This window comes from Anas acuta, chromosome 23 (genome assembly GCF_963932015.1).
Source record: "Anas acuta chromosome 23, bAnaAcu1.1, whole genome shotgun sequence".
NCBI classification, from domain to species: domain Eukaryota; kingdom Metazoa; phylum Chordata; class Aves; order Anseriformes; family Anatidae; genus Anas; species Anas acuta.
Window position 1 is genome coordinate 3,047,478 of NC_089001.1, and position 23,311 is coordinate 3,070,788.

The following is a 23,311-nucleotide window of genomic DNA, read 5'->3' on the forward strand; positions in this document are numbered from 1 at the left end:
AGTGTGTATATTCTCTGTCTGTCCTTCGAAAAGCCACACGGAAGGGTTTTCAGGAGATCTAGAATAAGGAGAAGGGAGTTTGGTCTCTGAGTACCCCCATCTGTAAAGAATCAGCAGAACAGCACCTAATATAGTCCCCAACACAGCCATTGTGGGGCTTAATTAAACTGCACCGAGTGCTCAGAGATCCTCAGGTTAAAGGCTGTGTGTACAGTGAGTTACAAAAGCAAACAAGGTGAAATTTTGCACATGTTTTGCTATAGCTGTCTTCATTTATGAGAAACAAATCATTTAATGTACTTCTTGTATGCAGCCTGTTTATATAGGATGTGCTTATTATTCCAGTGGGAGGGAAATCTGGGAGTTTTTGATTATCATTTCTGAATACGTAATCCACATAAGGAATAAAATTTGAATAAGACGGTAAAATAGCACAAATAGGTTTTATAACTATATATGCGTATAATTTCATTCCTTAGCCATGGGAAGCGTCATCAATTTTAATAGGCCCGAAAGATGGAGGGAGGTAAATTTAATATAGTATAAAAATAAAGGTAATCCCAGCAAAAGACAAGCACCGAGCGGTTACTAGAGTCACTGCAGGCAGAGACAGTACACGTTTTGTGTCCAACAATAGCAGCGTACGTGACTTGAAACGCTCTTTCCTTATAAAACCCAATACCCACCGGTTTGGCTTATTAGCGCTAATCTTCAAAGGCAGGCATGGGGCTGAGGTTCCTGGTTCGGCTCAGAGGCAAACAAGGTGCCAGTGCTGCCCACGGCCAAGACAGGGGGTTCGTGTGTGAGCTTTAACCTCTTGCTTTTCCCCTTTTCGGCGGCACGAGGAATGCCCAGAGCCGTGCAGAAATATGTCTCTGATGGATAGTTTACATGTGCAAACGCTGCAGTTGAACTCGCACTGACTCCGCGCAGAGTAGATCGGGTTAAATGGACTATTACAATGGCAGGAGCTCATCTGGAACTAATAATTTTTGAGGCCACCAAAAGTAAAAAGTAAAAAAAAAAAAAAAAAATAGGGGGCGGGGGGGCAGGAATCCTGGTGAGTTTGGTGGTACGGTGACTAAAGCTTCTGCTGCCATCTACTGCACGTGGGTGGCAGCAGGACCAGCTACGAATTCGCTCTCTTTTGGGTTGAATTGGCCACGGAACAGGTTAAATGCTGAGGGATGGGTTGGGGTTTGGAAGGAGATGCCCAAAGCTCTGCACGCCCGCTTGGCCCTGGGCTCTGGCTCTCGCTCGTTGCCCGAAGCACCATGCAGCATCTGGTTGGGCTGCCCTGAAGGCACCCCAACGCGGTGCTTCCATCCCCGCAGAGCTTCATCCTCACCCCGCTCACCAGGCTTTGTTGCCACTTGCTTAGGATTCACCACCACGGGAGCCGTTTTTGGCTCCGGTTTCATGGGGGGGGGAGCGCTAACAAAGCTCCCATCAGCCGCATGCGAGCGGCTGCGTCGCAAATCACACGACAAAACCGGCGCTGGGTGACCGACATCTGTTTTGTCTCAGCAAGCGCAGCACGAAGGCACGGTGCCGGCCCGTGGCCCCACCCGCTGGACCCAGCTCAAGCATTACCGTGCTCGCCGGCCTGGCGAGACAATAAACGGAGTCTATTTATTTATGATGGCTGGACCCGAGCAGGTCATTGGCACGGTCTCCAAGGGCGATGCGTTCGAATCCCTTTCTCAATTTTCTCTCTTCCATCTCTCCGGGCTGCCTGCTATTCTTTGTGCCCGTTCTCCCAGGAGATCTGGTCTCGAAACAAATAGCTCGCCATCGCTGCGGCTCTTGGTTGTGAGGTTAAATAAGTTTAGGAGGAAAAGTACATTTCAGATGGTGCTGATCCAAACGGAGGAGCCAAAGGCACTATTGTCTTGACTAGCTCAGAGCCTGCCGTGGTAATTTCCTGGGTACATAGGCATGCCGGCTATGAGCTGCAGAGAGCCACTGCAAAGTGGAACTGGATTAAAAATAAAGCTGCTCTTGTGACAAAACAAACAACTGGGAATTGGCCTCTGGGCTTCTGTTCCTGGCTTTCCGCGGGATCTCAAGAAAAGCCACGACGGGGGAAAGGGAAGCCGTGGGATTTCACAAAGCTGGGTGAGGACGTGCCACGCTGCCGCAGTGCCGGCAGAGCCCCGGTGGGTTGCTTGGGGCAGGGCACGCTCTGAACTGCTGGGCCCCAGCCCTGGCCACAGATGGGACCCAGAGGGACCCCCTCAGCCTGGCAGGGATGGATTCTGCCTCTTGTGTAGAGCTGTGGCACGAGGAGCCCCTGACCTCTTCTCCATCTCTCTGCTGTTACCCTTCGGGATCTCAGGGCTGGGGAAATACGAAATGTTCAAGCAGCCATTCTTGCAGTGGGAGGTGAATGAAAAAGTGCCAAAAAGGTTTGAGCACGGCGCGTTCAGGTTCCAAATTCCTCCTCGGAGGGCATCTGCTTCCCTCCCTGGAGCACAGGAAGATCCAGGGGAAATTGGCCTTCTCCTTTGGCTGGGCCTCCCTGGAGCCATGAAGCAGGGTGACGGGAATGTTGTATTTTGTTTGTCTCTGTCCCCAATCCTGCATCTCTATACCACGTTCCCCTCCTGCACAGGCTGTGTCAGCGGTTTCAGGATGTATTTCATTAGCTGCTGCTCAGCTCACAGCCCCGCTCGCCATTTGCTGACCGTCTTCCTGGCTTCCTGGCCTTCCTCCCCTTGTGGCTGCCCTGTTCTCATCATCCTCAGTCGGTCTGGGAAGCGGTGTGATGATTTCCAGCCTGGCCACAGGCAGGTGCTTGTGCCGAGAACACAGCTCCGCTGCAGGGCCTGGGCAGAGCAAAGCTGCCGAGCATCAGACAAGCTCAGTGATGAGATCTGGGGGAATGTGGGCTTCTGGACGCCTGTAATTTACAGGGAAGAAAGAAATCGCATGTCCTGGAAGAGCCCTGGGCTGCCATTTCTCTTGCATCCCACTTCTGGCAGGTTGAGAGGCTCATGGCAGGAGCCAGGGCTGCGATGGTTAGCATGGCTCTTTCCTTCCCACACAGACCTTCTCTTTCCTCCTTAAGGCAGGGGCTGGGCTATCTGGGAGCTCTTGGCTCCCCCGTCCTAAATTCCAGCTTGCATTTTGCTGCGAAATATCCTCGGTTATTTCATCTTTCCTGCAGAGAAAGGCTAAACACAACCACTCGGGTGTCTGGCACAAGAAACTCAGATTGCTTACTCAAAAGAGGATCAGCGAGCCAGACCTTCAGCTGCGCTCTCTCAAGATCAGAGCACATCTATTTTGTGAAATGCTTAACCCACGCTGGGAAGTGCTTTTGCAATGCTGGCCGTGCCGCACACACACCTGGCTGGCTTTGCTCCGTGCGCTCCTCTGGTGGCTGGGCCCCTCCTCCTCTGTGGTTTTTGGGTGTCTCAGGGTCATGTAATGAGCAAAGCTGGGACATCTCTTTGGAACTGGCAACACACTTAGCAATTATGAAGGTGCCGTTGTTCATCAGGAGTTTTGCCTAATTAAACTAAACCCTAAAGTGCTGGAGAGCACAGCTACACCTACTTGCGAGGGTACTATACTCTGCGAGAATCTCTTGGTTGCATTTAAGGGTGAGATAATATGGAAAGGTCATAAAGAAAAAGGAGGGAGATGCAGAGTCAGAGAAAGGGCAGGAAAAACCCGCAGTGCAGACGTCCCGGGCAGGTGGGCGCAGTCTGCAGCTATAGCTGCTGCTCTCCAGGCCATGCTCTGGAGATGTGAGTCAGGTGAGAGCCAGCGGGGCCGTGCCAAAAAGTCCCTGGGCAGCCTGGGGAGGTTTGGGAGTGGAATTGGGGTGGGAGAGGCTGTGTCTCGGGCTCTCAGAGCAATATTTCTGCAGTCGGTCACAAGGTAACTTGGTCCGCACCATTCCAGTGAAGGCAGTAAATGAATAGGGGTAAAATTTTTCCTTTAGAAAAAAAAAGTAATTTGCAAATGTTGTTAGGAAGCCTAATCAGATCGCTTTTGTGCCGAGCCTTTATTCCATCAGGATTTTCTCAGTGAGGCTGGGCGCTGAGGCTGAAGAGTCACGTAGACTGCTCCGAAGGAAAGTAGGTGCATGGGAATGAGGTGTCGCTTCTCGTACCTCCGGGGAGAGCAATCTATTCCAGCAACAATAGGGAGAAATCAGCTTCATTCATGAAGAAGGGGGCAACCGGGAGGAAGGAATGGCTGTTTGTTAGCGTTGCCTTAAGCTAAACATTAATGAAGTGCAACACTTAAGATGCGTGCATGCCTCAATTATGTCCACCAAGCTCACATGTTGCCTTTCCAATTATGTAGGCTAAAAAATGAGGTACGTGTGAAGAGACTGCTGCCTGCTCATTACCTCTCTGGGAGCTGTAATTCTGCTCGCTTTCAGCTGCCGGGGTGTCAGGTGAACTTGCACATACAGCGTTTCAGCCAGTGATGGGAATGCAGCGCAGGGATGGGATTGCTGAAGGGATGGGTGCTAGCACAGGGAAAACCGTGTGGTTTGGGCACCAGGTGGGGTTATTGCTGGTGATGGTGCTCAGTGAGCACGGATGTGAAACTCTGAAAGGCTCTGCAGGTTTTCTGGCCCCCGAGGGTGGTGCTCACTGCCTGGCTCCTTGGAGAAGAGGTGTGGGAACCGTGGGGACTAGGTAATAATTATGGAGATCAGGAGTCATTCTATTTACCCAGTCCGTTTTTATTATCATTATTAAGTGGAAAAAAATTGACAGACAAAAATTCCTTCAAAATTGTGCAAGAATAACACAATAACACAGCAGAAATCAGTGAATGGAGAAAAAAAAAAAAAAAAGACGGAGTAGCAATTCAAATGGTATTCAAATAGTATTAAACTTCAATTAAGGAACCCGATCAGAAGTTGACACTACGTCTAAAAACTTCATTAGAGACTGGCTGCTCGTAGTCTGCCCCAAGACTAATTACTGACATCACAATTAGTACCAGAAATGAAGATGCTCTCTGGAACCCACAGTAACCACCTCTATGGCACCATTTCTGTTCTGAAGTCCATTTGAAGGAGACTTGAAATTTGGAAAAGGTTCTTTTGGTCTTTCCTGAATGCAGTTCTACATTCTTACCAGCACATTACTGAAGCCCCTGCCTGGGGCTCTCAGGTCACTTCTCCCAGGATTTCTAGAAACTGGCAGGATGTGGTCACCTTTAGTGACCACATGGTGACCTGCAGGCACAGAGGTCCTTTAGAGCCACGCGAGGCCACGGGATGGCAGCGGCACCCAGAACATCACCGCACATACTCCATCCTTCTTGTGTGCTCTCCTCCTCTTTCTGTCTGGCTGTGCACCCATATATATATCTATAAGTAACTTGATCTTGACCCAAGGAGAACTGTCTTCCCAGTACTAGACCCGCACATCCCTGCTGCTAACGCTGTGGCAAGGCAGGAGAAGGTGGAACAAGTTAGGGCAAGCTTACCTGGGGCATGAACCTGCAGCACGCCAGCTATTCTGCCATTAAATCTCTGCATGCACAATTTTCCCCCGTGGTCAATAGAAAATGCTTTACCCCTCCCTGGAATTCCTCTTGGTGTGTCCCTGGGGTGCCAGCCCTGGCAGAGTGGCTGAGGAGCCACAAGCGTGTGCTCGTGGCAGATGCTGCGCCCACCCGATCTTAGAGTCCAGCCTTAGTCTTCTGTTCAAATGGACTTCAGAGTACCAGCTGGCATCTGAGGTGGGCTCAAACATGAGGTATCAGAAGTGCCTCCTTAGCCCACGTACCTCCCCCACTCCTTTTCTCCTTATGGGTCCAAACATCTCACAGGGTTACTGCCAGGTAAACCCAAGTCACCTCCCAAAAATTCGGGTAAGGACTCATGTCACATTGCATCAGGCTACTGAAACAAAACCAGAACAAAATATGCATCCACATCCATGTACCATATATACACCACAACCCTCCCACCCCATATACATCTCTGTGAACAAGATTCCGTGCTTCAAAAGTTCATAAAAATATACAATTTACCCAGAACTGCATCTATCCTGCTTATTCCCCGCCTGGAGCTTAGACTTCTCTATTTATATATAAAATACAAATACACTAGCCCTGTAAAGTTGCTTTGCTGGGAGCACAGTGGTGATTTTTGCCCTGAAGGGAAAGCCTCTGAGGGCAGGGAGCGTCTGAGCATTGCAAGAAGCGCCCTGGGGCGTGCAGCTTGGCACAAGGACTGAGGGCTGCAGTGCCCCAGAGCCCCGTGCAATGCAGGGACGACTGCAGAGCGAGCGCCAAGGTGTCCCTCACCCCCGTTGCATTGGAGAGGCGCAGCTAGCTGGGAATATTTTCGGAATATAGTATTCCAGCAAAATGCCTCGCTGGCAACAGGCTCAGCACCGTGCGAGCGTCGCTTTGCTGCGGCACAAAGGAGCCTTTCAGAGTGACCAGAAGTGACCCGTCCCCAGCTGAAAGCATCCAGCCAAGGGATTTCTGCAGAATATAAAGTGGTTTCGAGGTTCCCCCTTGGCATCTGCCTTCCACATACAGGCATGAGATGGGCTCACTTCTGCTCCCCTTATTTGAGCAGGGTTTTCCCTTAGGGGAGTAAAGTAGCAGAATTTAACCGCTATTAATTCTCACCAGAGAGGCACCATCTTCTGGGATACTATACTGCAGTTTTCAGTTACCTGTGCCAGAAATATTTGTTTAATAAGGACGGAATGCAATGCTTTTTACCTCTGATTTCAGGCTGTCCCCTGCAGAAATATGTTAAATCTTCTGCTTTACACTTCTAGAACAGTTTTGCCTCTGGGTCAGGTTCTGCTCTCTCTGTAGCTGTGACTCCAGACAAATTGAGATCCACGTGCTAGGTTGAATTATAAGCATTTTAATCTGTGAACAGCACCTGACCCACTAACAAGGTAAAAACATTGCAACTTGGCAAGCTCGCTGCTACTTATAAAATCTGGTTATGGTTTGGTCCCAACTTTGGGGGAATAAACTGTCACCGGGATTGAGAACACCAATAATTAAAAATAGAGTCAGTATTTCTATAGCGTATCAAACCATACAGAACCCCATCTCTTTAAACATTTTCTGCAAGTGAAATTAAATGGATCAGTTGTGTATCAAAACATAGTTGGCCTCTTTCATCTCATCTGTAGGAAGACTGCAATTATAATGTAATTTACACAGCAAAAATACTTCTGGCTTAAACAAAGAAAATAGCATGACAAGACAGTGTGCTGTATTTTTACTGGGCTTTGCATATATAGAGTGCGGCCAGGTGTGAGCCGCAGACATCCGCTCGTATTGATGCTCGTGGGCTTGCGAGCAGTGGGATTCGTGGTGAGATTCACATTTTGCTATCACCAAAAAAAACAGCCTCGACAATGGGAAGCAGACATTTCTACTGCTTAGCTCTGTTAGCCAGTATTATGTCTACAGTAAAGGTGAAATGAGGAGTGATAGGAATATATTACATCTACGTTACTTCTAAAGCTGAAGGTGCGACTACAGCTAGTTTTAGGAAACTACTGAAGGAGCACCGAATCCCTGCTGTAAACCAGATGAATCGAGCTGCTCAGTAATTACAGCTCTGCACGACTGTGGAGAATCTGTAAGCGAAGCTCTTCTCCAGTTGCACACAGTGGAGGCTCCCCCTTCCGTCCCACACCATCCTAGCATCTCCACGCAGCTCTGCAGAGGCTACGTTTTAAGGTGTGCGCTTCAAAGTCAGGGGATGGCGATTTGTTGCAGTGACATTACTGACATAAATTACGGATCAGGGCACGGCCAACGGGTTGGCACCTGCTGGTGATCGTTGGAGGGATTTGGGCAATGGTTGGGGGGCTGCAGCACGGCGCGGGCAGCTCTGCCTGCACGTGAGGTCAAAATTGCATAAACCGGGCGCTTGCCCAGGGATGACTGAGGAAAGATTGTGTCTTTCAGTGAGGGAAAAAATAGGTAAAAAATAAAGATTCTTATTCTCATGGTGAGAACAATGATGGGGATGCCAAAATACTACTGCCTTGCAAGATAAAGTGGCACATGTTCTACACAATAATGTGTACAATGTCTGACGACTTCGGAAATCTGTTCTTAAGCAGATTTCCCAATAAATTAACACAACAAAAATACTTTCATATAAAACAAAGTCCAAAGGATTTTTTTTTTAAAGTAAAAGCAAAACCTTCAGGGACTATATTACTTATCTCTCTCTACATATATAATCTCCTGAATTTTTTTAAAATAAATTTATTCTTGTCTTAGAAAAATAAAATGAGTAGCCAATTTAGTCAACGGAAAATATCTCACAGACTTAAAAGCATGCCCAGCAAGCATAGCCTTGTAAGACTAAATCAATGTTAAATCAAAGCAATTTGTTACTAAACCAACCTAGTTTGCAATTCACAGTTGATTACTACAAAGTGTTTCTTAAATTTTTTGGCCCATACAAAAATAACGTATTGCAACTCAAAGTGCATTTTTAAAATAAACAATCAACTATTTTTATCAAATAAAATATTTACACCATTTGGTTTTTACAGTCAGAAATGCGCTTCATGCGATGACCATGGGGACATCATCTGAAAATCCAGTTATCATGGGAGCTTCGTCATCCTCATCTCCTGGAAAACAAACCCAGAGCTCTGTTACGCTGCCCTTGGTTTCATTGGGCACAACTAAACTGGCCCCAAAACTGTCCCCCAAATTAATGCATCAGCATGTGGCCCTTAGCTGGTTGTTGTATTTGTTATATCCAAGTTTTAATTGATTATCATTAGTGGGAGCTGTTTATGTGAGGTTACTAATTACATATACCCTAGGCCAGGCTTATCCTCCTAAAACCAGATCAAACCCATGGAGATTTTCATGCCAAGGATGGCCTAAAGCATAAGAAAGAGGTTAGGTCTTGTGCTGATTTGGAGGCCCTGCAATCCCAAGGCATGACACCAAGAGCTACTGTTAGGTTGATGGTTGGACTTGATGATCATAAGGGTATTTTCCAGACCAAATCATTTCCAACCAAGATGCCAAGATTCCACGTACCTAAATCGTCCCCTGAGGAGAAGATGGCTGAGCCCAGGCGGGAGCTATAGTGGCTGTTGGCAAAGGCGGTGAAGCTGCTCTGCAGCCTGCGGTGCCTCGTGTAGAGCACGATGAACCCAATGCCCAGGGTCACCAGCAGCACAAACAGGATCGGGACCACGATGGCAGCTACGTCTGTGGATTTGTCGGTTTTTGATGCAGAGGAGTCTTCACCTACAGAGCAGGGAGGGTGGAAAGCGCTATTTGCAACCAATGCCACATTTCTCCCCATGTTACTTGTGCAGTGCCCTAATGGGGTGTTAATGGACCAAACCCAACCAAACATGGCCAGATTGCCACAATATTCACATCTGAAAATCGCAGGATGGTTTCTTCCATCCTGCCCTGCTAGGACACCAAGCCACCAAGTGACTGGCTGTGTAATATTGTATTAACTCCTCCTTGGGTCAGCTTCTGAGGCTTTAATTAGTGTTAATTGAGGAAGAGGGGATGATGTTAGTGTCTTACCGGTTCCTAGCTCATCATAGAGAAGCGTAGCCGGCTCCCCGCACATCTGCCCGCTGTACAGGCATCTAGCCCGAACTGTGAAGGAATAGTTGTGACCTATCTTCAGGTTGGAAACTTTGAAGAAGTTTTCCGTGGTGTTCCCGAGATAAGCCGTGCTGTTCATCAGGCTGTCGAACATGTGAATCTCGTAACCCTAAGAAAACAAAAACACAAACCCCAAATGGCTTGGCTGCAGAGGTCAGCTTTGCTGCTTCTGACGGGCCTTTGAAAGTTGTTTTTCCTGCTGAAGCTTTGTGATGAAGTGCATCAGGCTACCAGCCAGGGGAGAACAACAGTGGAGCCTCCTCCAGGCACGCCTGGCAGCAGGCACTGACCTTGGCCAGGTCAGAGAGGAGATTTCGGCCTCTGGTTCCCTCTGTTCTTAGCAGCCACCCGAGGCCATCCAAAAAAATGGAGCCCAGTGATCATGATGTTTTTTTTTCTGATGTACATTTCTACTTTCTCATGCCCCAACAGAGAGCACATTGCAGATTTTCTAACAAAGCCTAAATAACAATTCTCAGATGCTACCGATGCATTTCCCAGCATGGTAGGGCAGTGGCCTGCTCCCAGTCCTGTGCAAGTATGATAGCTGACCTTTTTCAAGAGGATAATTATGTTCTTAAAAGGTGACCGGCTGGATCTAACAGCACTAGTGCCGTGGTTGTGATGCAAATTAAAGCAAGCTCTATGTGGAGGGCTCATCAGGGACTCCCAGGGGAGCAGAGCCTCCTGTTGTACTTAAAGACTCTGTGTAAGGAGCCCTGCAAGCGACTCTGCTCTTGCTTTTACTGAAACGCTGCCTGTAAGATGGGGGAAGAGTGCCACTTACCCGGCTTTCATTGAAATTACTTTCCTTTAACGCTAAACTCTTCCAAAAGAGCAGAATGTGGTCGTTTTCTGTAATAATTTTTAAGGCATCTGGTGCAGACAGTGGTACTGCAAATGAGAAAAAAACAGCAGGCAGGTTAGGTTTTAACAGTGATAACACTTTTCTTCCATTTGAGAAACAGCACGGGGGCCACTTCTGAAATGGAGTGGGTTTTAGGGATCAGCCCAATGCACGGCTTACAAGGGGAGGGTGCTGTGGTGTGACCTGGTAGGAGTCTGATGGTGGGTTTTATGGTAGGGCAGCATTTCATATGAATACTTGCTCCTTTACCTGTGTTAATCTTCATGCTGGATTCTTTGCTCATGTTTCCCAGTTGAACAATCACGTGGTATTTGCCTCCCGGTTCGAGTTTCTTAATGGTGTACTCCACCGTGCTGTTCCGCGTTTTCACTTTGTAGATTTTATCTGTTTTTCTTACCAAATCTTTAACTGCAACAGCATACAACTGAAGGGGGAGGGAAGGCACGCATGGTGAATGACAGGAGACCTTACTTTCCTGCAGACTTGCTAGCAGACTCATATATTAGGGCATCAGACTGGGGGGCCAAAACTGGCATTAAAGCATGCCTGCACCCTATAGAAACCTGGGAAGTGAAGTTGGTTTTCAGGCCTCTTGCTGGGTTAGCTGGATCCCTGCCCGAGATCACTACTTACAGATAGAGAAAATGCAGTTACTGGGGCATACGAGGGCAGGAGGAAGACCTCAGGTTGTATTTCTTAATGAACAATGGGGATGCAATGCAAACCTGTGCCATGTCAAAGTCTGCAGTGTTGTGGGGGAGATTTATACCCCTAAACCTTTGCTGTTAAAGCCTTGGGACCAGATTAGGAGCGGAAAACTTGCTGAGAAAAACAATTTCCTTCAGTGGACCTGTCTGTGAGCCAGGGTTTTTGTGAGATATTACCATGTCCTGGTCGGGCGAGTCGTAGGGCGATTCCCACTTGATGACGGCAAACGTCTTCCCGGTGAGCACCGAGTGGAGGTGCCGGGGGGGCAGCCGGTTGTCAGGGATCATCTTCACCACGACGTAGTCAGACGGTGGCCCTTGGTAGGGAGACATCACACGGACCTCGAAGGGACGGCCCAGCAGTTAATAGGGTGCCTTCGGGCTTTGGTACCGGACTGCGGCCCGTAGCGCGGGTAGGAGAGGGGCCAGAAACGCAGCCTACCAGGAACAGGTACTGCTCGTCCCGCTGCACGATCACGGTGATGTTGTGGGAGGTCGTGGTGGTGTTGTGAGGGCTCCTGTACAGCTCGAGGAAGGATGTGGCGTAGAAGATGCCGTAGACCTGCAGAGGAGGAGACGACAGGGACGGTACAAAGCTTGTTGTGGCAGGGAGCTCCCACCCAAACTTTCGTGTGCTGTTGCTTTTTAGGGACATGATGCAAAGACCCTGTGGCAGGGGCAGCAAGCACTTGTCTTACTTTTTTTGACATAAATTTTTCTATGAAATTCAGTCCCAACAAACAATCCTGTTTAAAGATTTCTTGTGTTTTGAGGTTCCAAGCTAGACCCCATCCTGGGTGGCGAGAAAAGGGCTCGGTGCCTTACCACGTTCCTCGGCCCAGTCCAGTTGCACTCCACTGCAGTCTGGTTGATGGCCCTGGCTTTGAGACTTGGTGCTGCCGGTCTTGTCCCACTGGTCATGACGTGTACAAAGGACAGAGGACTGTCGCCCAGCTCCGTCTTAGCCCAAGCAGAAATTTCGTAGGGCGTCTGAGCCGTCAAATTGGCCACTGAGCAAGAGGAGAGATTTGCACTGTTAGGTGAGGCCCAGCACTGCAATGGCAGGGTGAGAGCTTTAAGAAATGGTCAGCATCATTAAATAATCTTAACCAGGATCCTCTCTCCCTTGGTTTGTGTTTTCATTCATTCTGAGTAACTTCTTTTACACAGAAACACCTGGGTATCTAGCCCAGCTTGTTGCTTGCCTGTATTGGGATGTTTTCCTCTACCTTGACTGTGCACACCAGTTATTTCTCCAAAGCCGAAAATAATCTGATTACCAGGGACATGTACTGTATACCAGCCCAAGAAATCATTGACCTTTTGCTGAGTAGATAAGGAATCACAAACAAAATCCCCGTGATGAGAAAAGGCTAGTGCAGCTCTAGGGGATAAATCCCAAATCTCCTTGAAATCTCCAAGTCCTAAGAATAGAGGCTAAGGATTTGCCGATTTGTCCTTGCAGGATTTACTCTTTCCTAAACAGAAAGTACTGAGCTGAGCTGCCATTACAAAAAAATAAAATAAAATAAAATAAAATAAAATAAAATAAAATAAAATAAAATAAAATAAAATAAAATAAAATAAAATAGCTGTGGCTTTCAGTAAAAACACTCTGTTTGGAGGTGATTTAAGCAGAATTTTACATCTAAATTTACCTTTCTGGATCGACTTTTCTCCTTCTATGGTCAGAGTTCTTTTTTCCTGCCTGTGCGTATCAAATGTCCAGTAGATGTTCACAATGTAACCGCTGACCTGTCAATATGAACTTACATGAGCTTTTCTTGTATTCAGTGAAAAAGAGCCACCATTTTAAGTTTCCAAATTGTATTTTCCATCCTAATTAAGAGAGCTGGGACAGCTGATGAGTACCAAGTAATAAATTGGCATGGGATAATTAGTTTCCGAAAGCAATTGTGCTACTAAAATGGGTGCTGGCTTATCTTATTCAGTATTTATCCCATATCCAACCCAGGTCTTTTCTTCTACTGTAGTTGCAGAAGTAAAGGTTAAAATGTTACCTTGATATTAGTATTCATTTTTAGGCTGAAACTTATGGAGTCCTCAGTGTAGCCCTCAACACGTATGACAGGTGGAGGAATGACTGGAAGGAAAGGGAGAAACGGCTGTTACTGCAACCCCAAAAAAACAAACATGTAGGGAGAGGACAGGCAAAATGCAGACTTTCATTATGACAGTCACCAACCAGACCCAGAACATCCCCATCTCTCCATACTACAAAGAATCCTGCATTTTTAGTAGCACGGTGTTTTCTTTCCTTTCTTTGTCAACATAGCAAGGGTGCACTTTTATCTCACAAATTAGATAGCAGACAATTTTGACATCAGAATATAGGCTTGGAAAAAAAAACTTGCCAGGAGTACAAACAATTTCAAAAGGCTTATCAAAAAACATTTCAGAGGGAAATGATTTATCGTGTTGGTTGGATTTATCTACCGTCAGCCCGCAACGATGTGATCGTTTCTGGGAACCTCCGTGATTTTTTAGTGGTCTGACACAAAATGCAGCAACCATCATAGTGATAAGCTAAGAGGGAGAGGAATGAGCAAGCAGCCTTTCAGCTAACAGTATTTAAGGAATTGCTGGTAATGTATTGTGCTTATCCAAAGGTAGAATCTAGCCTGCAGTCCAGGAGAGAGGGACTTGCATCCTGCATGCCACAGAGTTCAGAGGAAGAGTCAACAACCTGTTCAGACTTGCCACTGAACTCTGAGGTGGCTCCAGTTAAGCGAGCAGGTACAGCAAAGTTGTTAAAAATGTCAGATGCTCAATAGGGAAAAGTAAAGAAAGAGGAGGTGGTTATGTGCGCTGATACTAACACTTTGGGCTTACATTCAGTATTTTTGCTGCGTTGACCAAGTTGGTTGAAACCAAAACAGCATTTACCTTTGCCTTTGATGGTGGTTATGGATTTGGAATCGCTCCAGTTTCCCACTCCTCGACTAGTCACTGCAGCAACCTTTGCAAATAAGACGGTTAGTTAATATGAACGAACGTATGCCACCAACGCTGCATAATGCAAACAGAGAGCGAGGTTAGAGCAAGGGTATGGACATGGTGGAGCTCATGGGAAAAGGACATTGAAGCAAGCAATAATTTAATTACTTGGCAATAAAATGCTTATTACAGAGATAAAGCAGACTACTTTAAGTCAATTAAAAGAATCTAAGAGGAGGGAGGTGCATCCTCTCTGCAGATAACCGCTCTCTGATGAGATCTTTATAAAAAAGTCTATAAAGATAAGGAGCCTTGGAATCGATCAGCCCTGGTGTAGGTAAGATCCGTGCCTGCAGAGCCCATGCGAAAGCTGAATCCAGTTCCAAAGATTTATTTGGAAACAAGGTAGTATGGGAAGGAAAGACATGGAAGGAAAGAGTCACTTCAGCTGACCCAGAGAAAACCATTAATGCATGGGGGGTTATCCCAGCTCCCAGTGAGCTCCCACAAGTACCTGTGCTCAGCCTGCTCATGGAGGATGGACAGGGGCAGAGTACACTTTTCCCAAGGTTGGCTGTGCAGATTTTCATTTCCTCTCCTTATTAGTTCTGCCTATAATTACCCAGCTTCTCCCATGTGCACGCCTTCCCCACATGCATATCTGCTTCTTTTCCTGGCAAGAGTCAGGACCAAATTTATCTCCGCCCCAGATCTGGTGCAGTTGCAGTGAGCTTGGAATGGGCAGCACAGATTTCATAACACAGCCTGGCCTCCTGGGAGGAGGAGCAAATCAAGGGCCATAATTCGGGGCTTAAAACTATACAAATTGTTGGCACAAATGCCAGGCCCCTGCTGAGGGCTGACATTAAAGGGCAGAATTTTAACTGCACACTTTTTTAGCAATTAGTTGACTGTGTGGGACTTGGACTGCCTAGCAAAGAGTAACAAGCTCCTGCAGAGTGCTCCTGCAGACAGAGCTCTGAAAATACTCACTCGAACCGTGTATAACGCGTTGACCTGCAAGTTCTTGATCTCAGTGTAGTTCTTGGTGGTTCTGAGCGAGGACCACTCCTTGGATCCACTCCGGCTGTATTCCACCTAGGAGGACCAAAACAAGGGGTAAGGGCTTCGTGGTCAGCAGTCCCACAGGGCCACAGGTCTTTCTATTACTCAACCATAGGAAGGAAGCCAGAAACAAAACCATGGACTGAAAACCATGGACTGAAACAAAACCTGAGGACTGTGTTGCTACCTACAGCCCTGCACCATTTCTTCATTTCCTCTCCCATCTTGCCCAGCATTCTCAGTGGATTTCCACTTCAAATTGCAAAATAAAAAACGTGGTGCAGGACTCACAATAAATTCCCGTATGAGGCCATGGGCGTTCACAGGAGGGCTCCAGCAGCCTGTCACCACCCCCTCGGCTTCTTTTTTTAGGGACAGCTGAAGGTTAAAGGGGGCATCTGGTACTGGGGAGAGAAACAAAAATGTTAGTGATGGTCACAGGCGGTGTGTCCAGTTCTTCTGGGGAACAGCAGGAGGTGATCAGGGTCTCCTAGAAAGGGAGAGGGCAGACGTTATCTCCTGCAGTTGTCTCCCAAGGCCTGATCAACCCTTTCGTAATCTGACCTCCAGCTTGAACCGAGAGGAGCCAGGCAGGTCTGCTTACGTCCTTCGGGTGCCCGCAGGGTGATGAAGTCGTTGGTGTTGTAGACTCTGCTGAGGCACTGCACCTGGACCTTCACCTGGTAGGTGCAGTCAGGCTTGAGGACCTTCAAAACGCTGTTGGTTTTGTTGCTGTGGGTTTCCAAAACCTTCCAGATGCTCTCACCAACAGTCCTGCACAAGAGTCAGACCCCTGCAGTCAGGAATATGTTCAGGAACACAGGGGGACACAGCTTGCCCCAAAGGATGAAATCAGTTTTCTGTGTTTTAAGGGCTTGCTGCTTAGTTTTCTGCTCAGTAAAGCCACGGCACCAGCTTGAAAAGCTGCTGTTTCAAAGCTTGAACCAAACATAGCTCGGCGCCTCCTAAGCACCGTCCTCTGAGGTTTGCTATAACCGCTGTGCTCTAATTTCTTGACTTTGTTCTCATTGTTAGCAGCCCCACAAAGACGAGACCCAAGCAGAAACAGAAAACCCAATATACCCACATTTCTGTCCGAGTAAACAATTTGAAGGAAACAAAGACAGCTTTTCACAAATGTCCCCTAGTTGCTGCTATTTTGGGTCTGCTTTGCAACGAAGCATTAGAAGATTTTCCAAACAGAAATAGACTGCAAAGCTCCATCCTCTGGGGCTCGATTTGGTACGGTGCTTTGCTGCAAATACGTGCGTGCTGCTACCTCTGCTCATGTTTCTCCTGTCCTTTCCTTGCCACGACCACCCATGGGTCATGCAGTAAGTGGTGTACCTGTAATACACGTTGTAGACACAGGAGGTCGAGGACATCCTCTTTGGCCGAGCCCATGTCAGAGTGACAGCGCCGGAGAAATCGGCCGTCCACTGCAGGTTCTGGACTTTGTACACGATCGTGTCGTCTGGGGGAGCAAGAGGGGGAGTCAGTCTGCTGGTGGAAACAAGCCCTTCGCCAGGAACAGAAACGGGAGGTAGAAACAGTGAAGTGACTGAGGGGAGGGTTTGCACCATGCAAATTGGATGTGTAATTCAGGTGGGGAAGGGTGGGCAGTGCAGAGCAGGAATGTCACTTTTCTGCTTGTGCAATGGATCTGTGCTGTCACCGTGAGCCACCCGGGGCCCCTCTGTGGGGCTGCCCATGTCCCGTCTTGTGTTCAGTGGCAGGACCAAAGCTGAGGCTGGGAATTTGGACAGCAATGTGTTGGGGCAAGGGGAGAGCCTGGCCGGATGAAGTTTCCAAAGGAAAACAAATGGTTTTCCCTGGGTGTAGACTCCCCATGAATCTCCGCAGTGCCTCCCCCCTGCACCAACCAGCCTCTCCCAATCAATATTTAATTAAAGAACTAAAACCTGACTGATGCTCGAGGCCCCGAGCAGGTCGGTAGGACCGTGGTGCACCTCATGGCTGGGCAGAGACAGCGATCGATCGCGATTCTCTGCCCGGGGCCAGCTGCAGCACACATCCCCCCATCCCCACGGGGCCAAGAGAGGTGGTGGTGACGATGGAAAATGGCTGGGAAATGGGGTTTGCAGGAAAAAGGGGAGCGGGCGGCAGCTTACCCGTACAGTTCCTCTCGTCGCTGCCATCTGAGCAGTCCAGGTACCCGTCGCAGCGCTCCACCACCATCAGGCAGGCCTCGCCGTCCTCGCACTTGTAGCCCTGAGGGCACGGCAGGGTGCTGTGCGTTGCTGCAAGGCAGAAAGGGTGCAGGGCTCAGTGCCGCGAGGGTCCCGCACTGGCACCGGGCTGTTTGCGATGCCAGGTGCTGGTGCAAGAGCTTTCTGGCAAAGTGTTTTGGCGTGACAAAAGAGCCACCATCAGGAGAACCTGGGGCTTAAGCCACCGGGGAGGTGGTGGAGTCACCTCCTTAGATCTTGGGATCTCGGAGATGGGTGGATGTGGCACTTAGGGACATGGTTTGGAACTGTTATGTGATGGATGGACTTGATGATCTGACGGGTATTTCCAACCTAAATGAAATGAAATCCATTCTGTGAAATCCACAGCTGGACTTCTGATGGAACAGGCACCAGTGCTTTGGGTGCTTTTTTTTTTTTCTTCCTTTTTTACTGCGTGGATTCCACCAGCGATAAATCCTCCCGTCCTCGCAAAGAGCATCCCAAGGGAAGGAGCCAGGCGAGACCCTCTTGCCCCCGCACTTACGGCAGTTCCTCTCGTCCGTGCCATCCTGGCAGTCCCGCCGCCCGTCGCAGCGCTTCCAGTTGGGGATGCACTTGTGCAGCTGCTGGCACTCGAACTCGAACCTGCTGCAGCGGCCCCGCGGCGCCGGGGAGGTGGCCGTCACGTTGGGACCTGCGGGCAGGAGAAGTGAGGAGAGCACCCACGGCCACCAGCAGGAGGGACCGAAAACCGTCCCCGGGTCCCAACTCCACTAGATGGCAATGTCTTCCCATCCAGCAGGTGGATGGCTCCCTCCCGTTGGGGTGCCCAAACTTGCGATGCAAATCGCTGGGGTGCAAGGCAGGGATGCCACCGGGCATTCGGGAGGAAGAGGGTGAGGAAGAGAAGAGCTTACGGGAGGTGGGGCAGGCGTCCTCGTCGGAGCCGTCGGTGCAGTCCTTGTACCCATCGCAGACCCAGCTGTTCACGATGCAGGCGCCGCTGTTGCAGCGGTAGTGGTTGGGCAGGCACGTCGGCGGGGCGGCTGCGGTGACGGGAACTACTGGGGAGCCTGAAAGGACACCGAATGAACGGAGAGGCTCTCGGGGGCTGCTCCCAGCACCCAGCCAGCCCCCGTGGTAGGGGGGAGCAGGGAGCAAGCCAGGCAGCGCAAGCCCCGTGTTTTATCTGCATCGTCTCCTCGCAGCTCATGAGCAGGGGGTTCAACAAGGCAGAATGCCTGTTCAAGGGGGATTTTGGGGCCGTGGGGCCCCTGTATGCAGAGCATCACGGAGCACCACAGGTCCTCACCCTCGCACTCCTTCTCATCTGACCAGTCCCCGCAGTCGTTCTCCTCGTCGCATTTCCACCGGTTGGGGATGCAGTGGCCATTCCCGCACTGGAACTGGTAGTACCGGGAGCAGTTCGGGGCCTCTGTCGGGTTTTCTGATGAGGACAGGAGAGCCCCGTGAGCCCCAGTGTCATCTCAGCAGCCTTCAGCACATTTGGGGCACGGGAATACCAGCCCTGAGAGCATCACCCCAGCATCCCCCCTGCACAACTGTGGGTCCTCTCTTCTCCAGCATCCCCATTCCTCCCAGTCCTCCCTGGCCTGGTGTCACCACCCCAGTGTCTGCGTGCTGGGTGCTCCATGGCCAGATAGCACCTATGATGTCAAAACCAGGGCTGACAGTGAAATTCACCCAGAGCATGGCAGGAAGGGAGAAGCAAACCCTGCCGCTCCGAAACGAAGCTGCAGCTGCTTCGTCTGGCTCCGCACAGCTCCTAAAGCTACCGAGGGAACATTGATAAATATTGAGCTTGGCTGTAAGCTGCCTGTCTGCTTCGGGCTGGGAAGCCGTGGAGTAAATATGGTCACACAAGACTTAGTCAAGCACAACGTGTGCCTGCCGTATCGGATTTTCAGTGTGCTCCAGTTAATCTACCTGCAGTAAGAGGAAGATGACAGCGATGTATATTCAAGATGCTCTGCAACGTGCAAGTGGGATGGTGCACGCATGCATGTGTGGGTATAAGGAGCAGAAGAAGCCTGTTTTCCGTGCCCCGAAATTCAAAGGGGGTGACGAGGGACCTCGAGGTACTGCTCACCACAGTTTGCTTCGTCCGAGTAATCCCCGCAGTCATCCATGCCGTCGCACTTCCACACCAGGCTGATGCACACGCCGTTCTGGCACTGGAAGCTGAACTGGTCGCACGTGCGGTGGAACTCGGGGTCCTGGGCTGCACGGAGGGAAACCAGAGGGTTAGCATGGAGGAGGAAGGAAGGTGCACCCTCAGAGGGCATCTGGACTTGGGAAAGCAAAGTATTAGAGTCCAAAGCCGCTGTTTGGGTGACCTGGCAGGGTTTGGTACCCTCCCCATGCCTCCTTTCCCTTCTGTCTCCAGCCCTCCTCATGCAAAGTGCCCTGAGATGCGCGATATCACGCTTACAGCATCCAGCATAGTTGGCATCCTCATCTGATCCGTCTCGGCACTGGACGATGCCGTCACACACCATGGAGTGGAACAAGCACTGCTGCCGGTTCTTGCACACGAAATCCATGTAGCGGGTACAGAGGGGTTCTGGGGAAAGAGGAGGGGATGGCATCTCGGCCAGCAGGGCGGACACTGATTTGGACAAACCCAAACGCAGCATCCAGATTTCACGGAGCTACAGAAAGTTTTCAGGACCAACAGACTGAGCACCGTCCCTGCACAGACTGCCCTCACCCCATAATGTCCTGATCCCCTTTCCCTCATGCCCTGAGCCCGGCAGCCCTTGCTGCTGAGGTCCCACCAGCCCCCCTGGGTACTCACCACAGTGCTGCTCATCCGAGGCATCGGAGCAGTCGGTGATGCCATCGCAGTGCTTGCTGGTCGGGATGCAAGTCCCATTGGGGCACTGGAAGCCATTGCACTTTTTTTCTGAAAAAAAATCAGAATCAGGTGGATTTTGTTGGTTTCCTTTCCCATACAAAAAAACTGCAGCGCAGCCCCGATTCCCTTTTTCCCCGTGTTTGCCCTCTTTTGGAGGGACAGGAGTCATCTCTCTGGGTTTGCTGGAGCGTCCCCGTGCCGTACCGCAGTCGGCTGGGTCCTCGTCGGAGCCGTCCTGGCAGTCGGCGTCACCATCGCACGCCCAGCGCTGCGGGATGCAGTGGCCGTTGAGACACTGGAAGCTGGAGGCCTCGCAGGTGTGGGACACTGCTGGAAGCAGAGCAGGGAGCGGTGCTGAGCACGGGGCACTCAGCACCACGCAGCCCTGCGCCCTCCCTCTGCATCAGCACATCACATCGTGCTGGATCCCAGCACGGATTCGCATCTCTGCAGCACAAGTTCACACCCAGAGGGCTTCAGGCAACACATTGCTGGGAATCTGGGTCTCCCCAGGCCAGGCCATGTCTTTTTCTCTCTCTGCTGTATTTGCTCATAAGACCACTGTGCCCCTGGGATGGTTTTCAGAGGCTCCTGAGGGGTCCTAATGCTCTCCAAATCAGGAGCCTCTTTCCCTTTGATCCCAACCCTTGACAAGTGTGGGCACAAGTGACTGTGGCTGCATCTTGCTGCAGATGGCAAGAAATGTCACAGCAAATGAGCAAAACCTTGGCAGGGTGGCAGGGTCCCTGTTCAGGGACCCTAGGATAGGGGCAGTGAGCAGGGATGGGTGACACCGAGGGGCATTGGGGATGGTCTGGAATTAAGGCCAGCGAGCCTTTTCTGTGCTCCCACAGCAACCTAGAAATACAAGTCTCTTAAAAACGAGGAGGCAAATTAACTCTATCCCAGCTGAAACCAGGACAGGGTTTCAAGGGGATCAGAGCCTTGGTCTTTTTTAGGATCCTGTTGCAAACGTATCTGCCTGTGGGGGATGCTGGTTGAAGCCTAGCATACATTGTCGCTTTAAAGACAAATGCTGCTCTTCAACCAGGAGAGCACTTGTCATTATCGAGAAGAAAAGCAATGTGCAACTTAATTAAATTGCATGCTGGTGAATTTCAGGTTAGCTAGTGACGTGTCCTTGCAGATATTTCCGAATGCTACAGTTTTGTGGCAGTAATATTCTATTAGGCATTCAGTGTGAAATGTAATTATTTTAGATAAGAGCAATAAATGCAGCCAGTGGAGTCAGATGAAATGTTTCTCAAATAATTGTGATCCTCTTAGATAATTTCAACTTTAGGCTCTACAAACCCGATACGCGTTTTGAAGTAGGTTCCGTTCCCGTAGCAATTCTCTCTGGAGAAACTCATAGGAGAGATAAGTGCTACCAATATAAATTAAACCTCCTCGTGCAGCCACGCACACGGAATATCAACCACCCTCGTCCCCAGAGCATCACCGCAAACCCTGCGTGCTCCAGGCAGGTTCAGCACTGCAGGGGGAGATGCAGGAGCTCAGCACGGTGCCTCCCATCCCCTGGGGGCTCCCCTCACCCCATCAGCCCATCTGTCCTGACGCTGGTTGTTACCTGGGCTCTCCTGTGTACTGCTTTATGATGTGACCTCATGCCTTTCACTGCTGGAACAAGGCGCTGCCTACTCTCAAAACTCTTTTCTCCTCGTGCAAACATTTGTTTGTGCGTTGTTGTTTTGGTATTATTATTATTATTTTTAATGAAAAAGATCAATGCATTGTTATCAGCTGGCTTTTCTGATGAGGAGTAGGCTCTATCTGGCTGTTGACTTTAGCAGACTGTCAGTTTTACAGTGGTGTTGGGGGTGGTTGAGTACCGTGATTTCAGAGCATGAGGCTCCCAGGTGCAGGGCATGATGCACAGGGTGAGGACTAGCATTTCTTGCAACCAGGTGGCATCAATTTGAGTTATAAGCAAAAAAGAGAGCAGACCTGCCACTTGTGGCTCCATAGCTCTGCCACCCACTTTAGATTTCTGAAGCCATGGAGAACAGCAAGGCTGCTCACAAGAGGAGCTGCTTCCCCACCAAATCTGCCTCTCCTTTGCAGCCTCTCTGCAGTTTCTTGCTTTCTTGTTTTCTGCAACGTGCTGAACGGCAAGAAACCGGTCAGAGTTCAAGCTCTGAAAGGAGATCAGTGCACACTGCCCTGTTTGTTGCCTCGCTGCAACAAAGGAGCCCATTTTGCACACAAGTATCCTTTGGCTGCCCGGCGGCCACGGCCCCGCTTCGCTATTCAGTGCGCCTTCAAAGGCACAGCCCCCGTGGCACAACGCCTTGCAGCACCTCGGGCTGCTGAGGATGTGCTGGGAGCAGCCCGTGGTGGTGCAAAGCACGGTGTAAAAACATCCTCACCAAGAGCCATGCGAGTGAAACCCCTCGAATGCTGTTTGGAGAGGTTGGGAGCCCTTAAGGAGTGATGGCAGCGGGCTATTGAAGACATCGCAGTGCTTACCCGTGCAGTTGGCTTCATCAGACCAGTCCCTGCAGTCGTTATCACCATCGCACATCCAGGAAAGGCGAATGCACATCCCTGAGCTGCAGCTGAACTCGTCACTTCTGCACTGGTGAGCCTCTGCAAACAAGCACAGGCGCTTTTCAGGTGCTTTGGGGGCTAGGGGAGAGGAGGAGGACAACTTCACACAGGCTATGGACCTAGGAGAGGAGGCTGATGGTTCAGAAGCAACAACCCTGCAAAGCAGAGCCATCTAAAAGCAGCTTTTCCTGCCTTGTCCCTAGCCCTGGACAACCCAGGGGTCCCATCCTGCTCTGTTTACCAGCGTCTTTTCTCCTTCAGTTCAGCACTGACCTCTCTGAATCGCTGAGCTGGAGATGGATGGCTGCAAACACGGGAACACCGAGCAACCCACGCCTCCCATGCGTCTGCTGGGCGGCTGCCCAAGGTCAGCCTTTAATCTCTCCCAAATATTTGGCTTCGAGTTACAGGGGAACCCAAGGACCAGAGCGGGAGAGCTGGATGACAG

General features: G+C 49.8%; 1 protein-coding gene across 2 annotated transcripts in view; it reads right to left on the reverse strand.

Moving 5' to 3' along the window:
• Window positions 1-4,687: 4,687 nt before the first annotated feature.
• Window positions 4,688-23,311, reverse strand: part of SORL1 (sortilin related receptor 1) — a 40,536-nt gene continuing 21,912 nt past the window's right edge. The window contains exons 25-48 of one of the 2 annotated variants that reach the window (XM_068659320.1): window positions 22,783-22,902; window positions 20,497-20,619; window positions 20,233-20,340; window positions 19,867-19,998; window positions 19,525-19,656; window positions 18,727-18,861; window positions 18,332-18,487; window positions 17,959-18,108; window positions 17,355-17,483; window positions 16,570-16,696; window positions 15,827-15,996; window positions 15,514-15,626; window positions 15,151-15,255; window positions 14,107-14,179; window positions 13,221-13,303; window positions 12,858-12,954; window positions 12,025-12,209; window positions 11,642-11,761; window positions 11,377-11,541; window positions 10,742-10,916; window positions 10,412-10,518; window positions 9,541-9,733; window positions 9,034-9,246; window positions 4,688-8,612 (exon numbers count right to left, since the gene is read on the reverse strand). In XM_068659320.1, coding sequence (XP_068515421.1) covers window positions 8,545-8,612; window positions 9,034-9,246; window positions 9,541-9,733; window positions 10,412-10,518; window positions 10,742-10,916; window positions 11,377-11,541; window positions 11,642-11,761; window positions 12,025-12,209; window positions 12,858-12,954; window positions 13,221-13,303; window positions 14,107-14,179; window positions 15,151-15,255; window positions 15,514-15,626; window positions 15,827-15,996; window positions 16,570-16,696; window positions 17,355-17,483; window positions 17,959-18,108; window positions 18,332-18,487; window positions 18,727-18,861; window positions 19,525-19,656; window positions 19,867-19,998; window positions 20,233-20,340; window positions 20,497-20,619; window positions 22,783-22,902 — 3,179 coding nt within the window. In that variant the 3' untranslated portion in view covers window positions 4,688-8,544. Of the gene's footprint in view, window positions 8,613-9,033; window positions 9,247-9,540; window positions 9,734-10,411; window positions 10,519-10,741; window positions 10,917-11,376; window positions 11,542-11,641; window positions 11,762-12,024; window positions 12,210-12,857; window positions 12,955-13,220; window positions 13,304-14,106; window positions 14,180-15,150; window positions 15,256-15,513; window positions 15,627-15,826; window positions 15,997-16,569; window positions 16,697-17,354; window positions 17,484-17,958; window positions 18,109-18,331; window positions 18,488-18,726; window positions 18,862-19,524; window positions 19,657-19,866; window positions 19,999-20,232; window positions 20,341-20,496; window positions 20,623-22,782; window positions 22,903-23,311 lie in introns of both variants that reach the window. The other variant, XM_068659319.1, reaches the window with a different exon arrangement.